The following is an 11,285-nucleotide window of genomic DNA, read 5'->3' on the forward strand; positions in this document are numbered from 1 at the left end:
TGCACAGGAGCCAGTCCAGCGGTACTGGCAATGAACTCGCTTGAATGTCTTTTCACATGCCACTGGCACAAGTGCCAGGAAGGCGACGTTGGTAACGGTCACGCTCAAATGGTGCTATTTACGTGCCACCGGCACGAAAGCCAGACAGCTGGTGCTCTGGCAACGATCACGCTCGGACGGTGCTCTTAGTGATTTACTGGTACTAGTACCATCATGATTTCGCGTTCTCTTGCCCCAACAGGTCTTCGCAAGCGGAGTTTAGTGTTCAATGAAGACGTTGGCATGGGTGCCAGTCTACAAATTTAGTTCGATTTCGATTTCACTTGCCTCAACAGGTCTTTGCAAGCGGAGTTTAGTGTCCAAAGAAGGAATGTTACACATAAGTGGGCTGGCTACATCCCTGGCAGAGGCCTTGGATTTTGGTCTCACTTGGCTAGGCATAACACAAGCAGAGTTGTTTTTCTCCAATCTATTCAGAAAACTGCTTGGAAATATATGAGGGTTGGTGATTGGAAGAGGATCTAGCAATAAAAAGTCTGCTTGAATTAATTGCATTTTACCTATACAAGCATGGAAAAATGGGTGTTAAGATGATGATGATGATGAGGTGTTATGACTACATGTTTAATATGTGGGTTTTGTTTTTTTTTGTCTTTTATAGATGATGACCTCAGTGAATCTAAACGCCATCAACTATACATGAAGGATAAGAAGGGACGACGTCTTACTCTCCTGGCCTGCTGTCGAGAGGAGTGTCACTGCTGGTTGATCCAGCTGAGTCAGTTTTGCAAACCCTCAGCAGTGAGCAATGTGGCTGCAGAGTCTGCATTAAGGACTGCATCACCGAAGTGAAAAATGATGTTCAGAAAACACTGTGAAATATCGACAGGTTTAACCTGACTGCTGTCTAGGAAACACTTACGGATTCTCTCAGAGAGATTAAAACTTAACAAACCAGGCTTCTGGCTTTCTTTTTAAATATTGTCATCTGGTAACCTTCAGTGTTGTCAGTAATTATTATGATAATAATAATTATAATTATTATCATTTTTATTATTATTATTAGTCATATATTGCCCTTCCCCTCCACAAATTTACCTTGTGCTTAGATAGATTACTACTACTACTACTACTACTACTACTACTACTACTACATAAGGTTTTGAGCTGGCAGATTTGTTAGCACACCAGACAAAATGCTTAGTGGTAGTTTTTCTGGCCCTTTATTTTCTGAGTTCAAATTTCAAGGTAAACTTTGGCTTTCATCCTTCATCCTAGGGTTAATGTGATTGACGTGCCCCTCTCCACAGAATTGCTGGCTTAGTATAAAATTTAGAAAGCATTATTATGTTTATCAGCATTTAGCATTTCTTCTAACACTTTGTCTGAGTTCATATCCCACCAAATAAAGTACCAGTCAAGTACTGAGGTCGATGTTATTGATTTCCCTCAAACTTGCTGGCCTTGTGCCAAAATTTGAAATTATTATTATTATAATGAGGACAGCTGATGCCTACAAAGTCTTTTCAATTGATTGTATCCTACCCTACAAAATTTGGCCTTCAGCTTAGTCAAAAGTAATTATTTTACTTAGAATGTAGAGTCAGAATGAAATACCTTGTGTTATTTGTTCTAACTCTTTACATTTTGAGTTCAAATCCTGTGTAGGTTGACTTTACCTTTCATCTTTATGGTTTGATAAAATAAGTACCAGTTGAGCATTGGGGTTGATGTAATTGGCTCCCCCCACCTACCCAGAAATTGCTGGCTTTGTGCTAAAATATGAAACCATTATTATTGTTATTAGCAAAGTGATGAGTGGCAGAATTGTTACTGCATCAGGTAAAATGCTTAGTGGCATTTCATTTGTCTGTATGTTCTGAGTTCAAATTCCACTGAGGTTGACTTTGCCTTTCACCTTTTCGGGTTCTCTAAAACAAGTACCAGTTGAGCATTGGGTGCGATGTAATCGACTTACACCCACCCTTGAAATTACTGGCCTTGTGCCAAATTTTAAAACTATTATTATTATTATTATTATTATCAACATCATCACCCTTCCTAAAGTGATGGATTGGCAGAAAAGTTAGTGTTGATCAAAATGCCTTGTAAATTATATTTTATGTTCTGAGTTCAAATCCTGCCAAGGTTGTCTTTGCCTTTCATCCTTTTGGAATTGATAAAAAATACAGCTCTAGTTAACCCATATATGCCCATAAAAAAATTTCACTGTATTTAGATTAAATGTTATGGTAAGCTTTCACAATCTGGAAGAAGAGGACAGTATTCAAGTGTTAGCTATGGGTGTCAACTACCTACTGAACATTTCGTATGCTCAGTGAGATGCTTCTCAGCGAGTTCATATCCAAACAAGTAGGAGCAGGTTTTGCATTGGGAAAACACAACCAGAGGTATATATGGGTTAAATACAGGGTTCAATTTAATTTCTCTAAATAGTGGCCTTGTGGCATTACCATCATTCAGGGTTGAATTTTCCTTTCGTACATTTGGAGGTACCAGTCATATGCTGTGGCCAGTTCATTTGAATATACTCTTTCATTGCAAATTTGAGCTTTTGTGTCTGGTTTGGCAGAATCGTTAGAGCATCAGACAAAATGTAGTATTTGTCCTGATTTCAAATCCTACCAAGTTCAACTTTGGTCAATAAAATAAAACACCACTCAAGTCGTGGTGGGGGGTGATTTATTTGATTGTTTCCCACCCCACAAATTTTTGGCCTCGGTCTTTTTGATACATTTTAAAATAAACAAAACAAAAGAACTTGTAAACAGTTAGATTGGCTGCCTTTAAATACTTTATTGTTATCTTTGAGTTGCAAGAAGATTTTGTGGGGGTGGGCAATGCAAATATAAGACATTATATGGATGTGGTGGAAACAAATTCTATCATTTGCAGTGTCTTCGTATTTTGATATTTGAATACATAGCCCCTCCCCTCTCAGAAAAAAATATTTTAGCAGGCCTAATTACAGTTAAAGAAGTACTTGGAAGGAAATTAACAGGCATTATTATTTCCGAGTTATGTGATGTAAGCAAATCCAAAGACCAAGTCTTCAACAATGTGACATTGCTTGTATGCAGCCCACAGACTGGTTAGATGAAACCTTGCTACTGACTCTTGCCATTCTCACCACTGGACTCATATTCACCCTGATATGAAGATCTGTTTTAACTAGCTTCATAGTGTATTTCATATTAATTTTCTGCTATGTAGCACAGTTATGTCAATATTTAAACCTTTATAAATTGTGGGTGTTGAAACTGGACACTGCAAACTTTATAATACTGTGATGTGGGTTATGAAATACTGTATGTGGAATATTAAAACGTAGTAGTGTAGGTTGTGAAATCACGTAGACTGAACTCAGTGCTGGATTTAGACCTTGCCAGGCCTCTGGGCCATTTGGTTTTGGTGGGGCCCTACAGTTTTGCTAATTCCAAAAATATTTTTAAAAAAAGGTTTCATTGAATGTAGGGGTCCCAAACTGTTTGAAGAGGCTGCAAAACTTAAAAGGGCCCTGTTAGGTTCAGAGAGATTCGATTAAATCTAATGGCTTTTTAAACCTAAAAGGGCCCAATAAATCAAATGAAGGCTCGATAATTTTAAATGAACTCTACTGGATTAAAAAAAATTTAAACAAGTAAAAAAAAAACTTATAAATTATTTATTTGATTGCTTTAAATATATTTAATAATTTTTAACTCCAAGCTTTAGGTTTCTCTAAGAGGCCTCCAATACATGAGGCTTCCTAAACTTGGGGACCCTTGGGCTATGGCCCATATTGACCCTTAAATAAATTCAGCCATGCCTGAACTTTATAATACAGTAATGTAGGTTGTGAAATTGTGTACCCTGAATGTTATAACAGTAGTGTGGGTAGAGAAATAGTGTGTACTGAATACTGTAATACAGTAATGTAATGTGGGTAGTGAAAAAAGGGTAGGGTGTACTTAGTGATATAATGTAGTAGGTTAGTGAAACAATGTATAAGATATAATAACGATGTAGTATACACGGTGAAGCAGGGTGTATAATTGTGGTATATATATTTTTCCTAAATTTCACAAGTTTAAATGATAGTATATAAATATGTGAAATTTCACACAACATATATACACTGCTAGTTGTAGTATAGCTGTGGTTGTTGATGGAAATACCAGCAGTGCCTGTAGTATTGCTTGTGATGTATGAATCAATGCTGCTAGGTAGGTACAAATTTACAGTTATATCAAACTAAGCTATCACTTTTAGCATTTAAATTCTTCCCTCCAGAAAGGCAAACTTAGGTCTTCCGCTCGTTCCTTCTTAACTTTTGTTACCCCATTCTGAACTGTTCCTCTCAGTCCTGTCCTCTTAATATTTTGCCCTCTATTTTGTGTCGTCAAATATTCTAAGATGGATTTATTATCAGAGACAACATTCTTATTTGAATTTGTTGTCAGATGTTGGCTGTTTAGATTCAATATTGGATCTGTTTGTTAATGATATATGATCATATATCTCTACATTTAGTCTAAAATTATCAGCAAAATCTTCCAGTCCAGATTTTGAATGAAATATTTTGATGAACAAAAAATAAAATGTTTCATATTAGTTTTATCTTTTTGTTTTATCTTTTCTTTTTATTTTGTTATATATAGGTGCATGGAGGCGCAATGGCCCAGTGGTTAGGGCAGCGGACTCGCGGTCATAGGATCGCAGTTTCGATTCCCAGACCAGGCGTTGTTAGTGTTTATTGAGCGAAAACACCTAAAGCCCCACGAGGCTCCGGCAGGGGGTGGTAGCAAACCCTGCTGTACTCTTTCACCACAACTTTTTCTCACTCTTACTTCCTGTTTCTGTTGTGCCTGAATCTCCCCGAGAACTATGTTACAGGTACACGTGTCAGTGGAATTCTCGGCCACTTGCATGTAAATTTCACGAACAGGCTGTTCCGTTGATCGGATCAAGTGGAACCCTCGACGTTGTAAGCGACAGAGTGCCAACAAACAAAAAATATAGGTGCAAACATGACTGTGTGGTTAAGAAGTTTACTTACTATGCATGTGGTTTAGTTCAAGACACTTGCACCAAGGTACCACTGCATGGCACCTTGGGTGTGTCTCTCCTACGATAGCCCTGAGTAAACCAAAGCCTTGCAGGTGGATTTGTTAGATGGAAACTGAAAGAAACAGTTTGCTTATACATATGCATGTCTGTATATAGGAGAGGGTACTGAAAAGTTCATGATTTTAAGGGTGTTGCGAAAAGGTAGAGCTGTTACCATTAGAGAAAGTAGGGCAACTATCTAGAAGATATGCAAAAAATTATGATGGTGTACAATATATCTTTTTTGAAGATTTAATGCATGATGGCAGCTCCTACAGTAGATTTTGATAAAATTGAAGCACAAGCAGTTATGAAGCTCCTTTTTTTTTTGCAAGGCAAAGGAATGGCGGAAATCTATGGTGAGATGAAGGAAGTCTTGAAGGATGGCTGGCTATCTTACTCGATAGTGAAAATCTAGGTGTTAAAGTTTTGGACTCTTTTACTTGTTTCAGTCATTTGACTGCGGCCATGCTGGAGCACCGCCTTTAGTCGAGTAAATCGACCCCAGCACTTATTCTTTGTAAGCCTAGTACTTATTCTATCGGTCTCTTTTGCCGAACCGCTAAGTGACGGGGACATAAACACACCAGCATTGGTTGTCAAGCAATGCTAGGGGGACAAACACAGACACACAAACATATATATATATATAAACTTCTTTCAGTTTTCGTCTACCAAATCCACTCACAAGGCTTTGGTCGTCCCGAGGCTATAGTAGAAGACATTTTCCCAAGATGCCACGCAGTGGGACTGAACCCAGAACCATGTGGTTGGTAAGCAAGCTACTTACCACACAGCCACTCCTGCGCCTAGTCATTTTGGGGTCACAGATGAACCCCAGTCAGGATGGCCAACTTCTGTGACCACAGAGGACAAAGCATGTTATGATTCCCAAGGACCATCAGATTTCAGCTAAAGTCATAGCTGAGACTTGGGGGATTTCCTGGGAAAGATTTGGCCACAACATTCTGGACATGAGAAAGCTTTCCACAAAACAGGTGCCAAAATGTCTGAATGTAGGTAAGAAGCTCATCAGAGTGACGACATCAAAGGACATTTTGGACCAATTTTGCAGTGGGAGAGGCTGACTTTATGGCTCCTTTAGTTACCATGGAAGAAAATTGGCTTCATCATTATGATCCCCAGACCAAGCAGCAATCAATGGAGTGTGTGTGTGTGTGTATTTCCCTCACATTTGCTGGTGTTGTTTGCTTGTAGTCCATGATGAAAGCATGTCTAAGGCTTTTCACATGCCTTGATATGTTGCAAAACCTTTATAAATAAGAGGCTCATTCATATGGTGTTGTATTTTCAGTCATCCACATGAAAATAAGTCAGGCCAGGAGAATATTACCTCACTTGAAAATAAGTGGAGGTTAGCAACAGGCAGGACATGCAGACAGAAAATTCTGCCCCAGCTCTCATCTAACTCATACAAGCATGTGGAAACAGACGTTAAAATGATGACAACGAAGAAACAAGATGATTCTTTGTTTCTATCAAAGTTTTGGATGATTATATGTGCCAGAAAAGGAGGTAACTAGCAAAATTAGCTAGTTAGAAAATCTCTATAATAGGCACAGGAGTGGCTCTGTGGTAAAAAAAACTTGCTTCCCTACCACATGGTTCCCGGTTCAGTCCCACTGTGTGGCACCTTAGGCAAGTGTCTTCTACTATAGCCCTGGGCAGACCAAAGCCTTGTGAATGGATTTGGTAGACGGAAACTGAAAGAAGTCCATCATGTGTATATATATATATGTATGTATTTGTGTGTCTGTGTTTGTCCGCCCTGCCATTGCTTGACAACCGATGCTGGTGTATTTACATCTCCATAACTTAGCGGTTCAGCAAAAGAGACCGATAGAATAAGTACTAAGCTTACAAAGAATAAGTTCTGGGGTTGATTTGTTTGACTAAAGGCAGTGCTCCAGCATGGTCGCAGCCAAATGACTGAAACAAGTAAAAGAATAGAATAAGAGATGAGAGCAGTAGCTATACTGAGAAGTAATGTTTATCGCCACTCAAATATGGCTGTTCCGTACGAACCATCATTTCTGCTATTTTTTTTTTATATGTAATGTCAGTTCCTACAGAACAGCCATTGTGGCGATAAACATTGCTTTTCAGTATAGTTACTGCTCTCATTTCTTATAGAGATTTTCTAGCTAGCTATATTGCTTGTTGCAAGATCACTTACTGTGTGTCACTTGGTTTTCTATATATTACAAGCTGGAGTGGACTACTGCTATGTTTAGCGGGCAGGTATCCACCACCAAGGAGGACCGCAAAGAGATCAAAACTGGATGATATGGTGGTCTCGTGATCAGAAGATAGTAGGGGTTCACTCCCCTGCTTGCAATATACTGTATATCAGGATAGTAGGGGTTCACTCCCCTGCTTGCAATATACTGTATATCAGGATAGTAGGGGTTCACACCCCTGCTTGCAATATACTGTATAACCAGCTGGAGGAAGCGTCTTCCTAGAATTAAAAGTAGCAGTAGCGTCAGTTGCTAAGGAACAGCCATATTTAAGTGGTGGTCTTGTTTTTATGCGATTGTCTTGAAACAGGTTAATTTCCAGCTGTGACTTTGCGCATAAGATTAATTTTCCACTCAGTATGCTGTAACTATTTCACCTTAATTAATTCACTTGTATTCGGTACCACTCTTAGATCTATCCACCAGCTAAAAACAACAAAAAATCCACCCCACCACCACCACCAATAAAAAAAAAAACGAAAACAACACCGTCAAGAATTCACAGAGTGAAAGACACTTGAAAGCATAGTCACTAGCTTGCTTACGAACCACAAGGTTCCGGTTTCAGTCCCTCTGCATAGCACCTTGGGCAAGTGTCTTCTACTATAGCCTCAGGCTGACCAAAGCCTTGTGCTTGGATTTGGTAGACGGAAACTGAAAGAAGCCCATCGTATATATGTATGTGTGTGTGTCTGTGTTTGTCCCCCCACGATCGCTTGACAACCGATGCTGGTGTGTTTACGTCCCTGTAACTTAGCGGTTTGGCAAAAGGGACTGATAGAATAAGTACTAGGCTTACAAAGAATAAGTCTTGGGGTCCTCGACTAAAGGCGGTGTTTTGATGTCCATTTCTCTATGCTGAACTGAGAGGTCACAAGTATAGGGTTGGTGCATAATTATTGCAGCATTTTTGCAACAAATTTTATTCAACAAAAACAATAACAATATTTAACAAAAACAGCTTTAAATGACGGTCTGACCGTCTGCCAAGCAAATGGGAAGCAGTAATTGAATTAGATGGTGAATATGCTCCAGAATAATCATTTAGAGATGTTTTTGTTACATGTTATTGTTGTTTTAGTTGAATAAAATTTGTTGAAAAAAAAAAAAGCTGAAATAATTATGCACCAACCCAATACAACACAACACTATCATTCTCAAATTTACATTATCTTTTTTCTTGAACTTGTTTCAGTCTTTGCATTGTTGCCATGCTGGAATACTGCCTAAAAGGTTTTAATTAAACAAATCTACTCCAGTATTAAGTTTTAAGGCTGGTACTTACTCTGTTGCTTTCTTTTGCTAAACCATTAGGATGTAAGCAAACCAATGTCGGTTGTCTAGTGGCGGTGGAGGTGGTGGACACGCACACACATGCACATATACAAAATGATGGGCTTCTGCACAATTTCCATCCATCAAATCCACTCACAAGCTTTGAGTTCTACTGGGCCTATATTTGAAGATACTTGCTCAAGGTGCTGCACAGTGGGACTGAACCTAAGACCACATGGTTGGAAAGCAAACCCCTAACCACACAGCTATGCCTGCACCTATCCATGTCTGCACAAAAAGCCTTGTCTAACTATTTTTTAATCCTCCAGAGACTATATTCGTCATCTTGGCTGAGACAAAATTTTGTTTAAAATTCTCTTCCCCAGATCTGAGATTATATTGCAAGACAACGCCAGACTGCAGGAGTTGGAACTGGATGTTCTCCATCATCCACCATTCTCACCTGATCTTACCCCTACTGACTACCACTTCTTCCAGAATTTGGATAACTTTTTAATAGGAAAAAATTCTAATTCCGACAATGTTGTAAAACTGGCCTTCCAAGATTTTATTGACTCTAGATTGCGAGGCTTTTAAAGTTCCGGGCTGGACAAGCTACTGCTGAAATAGCAAAAGTGTATTGATAATATGGGTGCATACTTTGATGAATAAAACTATTGCTAGTATTTATAAAACACTAGCAAATTTTTTTTCTTTTCTACAAATTTCATACTTGATGACATGGAGGAAGTAAAACTCTGGTGTGTCTCATTAATTTCTCTTCTTTCAACTTTTCCTAGAAGAAAATCTGTCCGAAAAGTTGGACATTCCATTTCTCTCGGCAAGTTCACTGCAGTCTCTCTCTCTCTCTATCTATCCATTTGTATTATATGTATACGAACGTACAAGGGAGTTCAATACCTATGTGGAGATACTACACTATGTGAAGATCCTATAGTGAATATTTGGAGAGTAAATATTCACTAAAGAAACTATTTTCTCCTAAATCTTCGAAACTTTCTAATGAATCCACATTCTCATCACTGAGACAAAATAATATTCAATAGCAAAATGCTACAATGTTTACGACATATCCATTAAATGATAAGTGAGTTCATTTTATTAAATATATATAACATGAGAAAACAGCCAGATATATACATTTCTTTTATTTGAATAGAAAACCACATGTGAATTTAACAGAAAAATGTGTGAATATATACATAAAAAATATATAATCTGTATATATACCTTTTTTTTGTGTATGTATATATATATATATATATATATATATATATAACATATTAGTAGTAAAATAATTACAAAGAGATAAATAAATTTTTTTAATACAAGAAAATTAAATGAAAAGAATAATGGGTAATTGTTCAGTTTAGGGATATTAAGAAAGTAAATAAAAATTAAGGGGGAGGTAAAGAGATATAAACAAGTCAACTTATTGTTAAACAACTAATACTGTAGTAAGGTAACATGACAAATTACAATTTTCGCACGTGCATAAATTTATAATTAGTCAACGCAGTGCCAACCACTGAAGAACTTGTGATTTGGCTAATTGGGTAATATTCCAAGATTGATTTCACGGTTGACGATTTCAATTTCAGGAACAATGAATTGTGGTCCCGCTGGTCTTCTACGTGCCATTGTGATCAATTACAAAGATAATATCCAGTATTTATGTTGACTTATGTATGTCCCTTTAGTAGTAATCTCTCCCTTAATTTTTATTTACTTTTTAAGTATCCCTAAACTGAACAATAACCGAATAATGTTCAGTTCATATTTTTGTCGCAGCTGATGTATATAGTGTGAGTGCATATGTATCAGTGTGTGGCCGTTCAAGTCTTTGACCGGAAAGATATAAACGGCAAGAGGCTGGCTGTAAAAGTCGAAGCAGTGACATAAGTCGTTTGAAAACTGTCATTTGTGTGGGTTACTTAATGTACAATGACTCAACCATTAACGTGCAAAACGATATGACTGAAGAAAAATATCTTAGGGTAACGTACTGCATTCAAAATACGTGTATGATTAATGCCCGTTGTTTTACCAGTCAGCAATGAGGGCAAAACCCACACTCATCTATATTTTCCCTAAATATGCATTCTGATTTTAAAGCAGTTATCTCCCTTCTATTTTAAAATACCTCATAAATCTCTGTTACTTGTTGGAATAAATCCAATCATATATACATTTAATATACAATTTTCCTTCTGCCTTAAAGCTGATATTGAAAACCAGCATGACATTATTCCTGATATAGATAGATATATGTATATATACACATACAAGCACAAACTCTTGTATATATATATATATATATATATATATATATATATTTATTTGAAGAAAATCAACAAAAAATCATTAGGTTATAGCAGTACGTACGTTTCGTACAAACTTCATTTATTTATGTAGTGAGAACACCACATAAGATGTGCAATGAAAATGTACTCCCCAGCTGCATAATGGAAGTTCATAACATCCCAGTCAAGATGGTATTTTCTTCATCTCCTTCTCTTGTATTTGCACACATCTACAAAATGACTTTCTGAAATGAACTTCCATTATGCAGCTGAGGAGTACATTTTCATTGCACATCTTATGTGGTGTTCTCACTAC

At 37.4% G+C, this 11,285-nt stretch overlaps 1 protein-coding gene across 1 annotated transcript in view; it reads left to right on the forward strand.

Moving 5' to 3' along the window:
• LOC106871066 (pleckstrin) overlaps nucleotides 1-4,620 on the forward strand; it is a 113,895-nt gene extending 109,275 nt beyond the window's left edge. The window contains exon 10 of the mRNA XM_014917335.2: nucleotides 662-4,620. Within this exon, the coding sequence (XP_014772821.1) occupies nucleotides 662-852 (191 nt within the window). The 3' untranslated portion in view covers nucleotides 853-4,620. The remainder of the gene's footprint in view (nucleotides 1-661) is intronic.
• Nucleotides 4,621-11,285: the final 6,665 nt, after the last annotated feature.

This window comes from Octopus bimaculoides, chromosome 5 (assembly GCF_001194135.2).
Source record: "Octopus bimaculoides isolate UCB-OBI-ISO-001 chromosome 5, ASM119413v2, whole genome shotgun sequence".
NCBI classification, from domain to species: domain Eukaryota; kingdom Metazoa; phylum Mollusca; class Cephalopoda; order Octopoda; family Octopodidae; genus Octopus; species Octopus bimaculoides.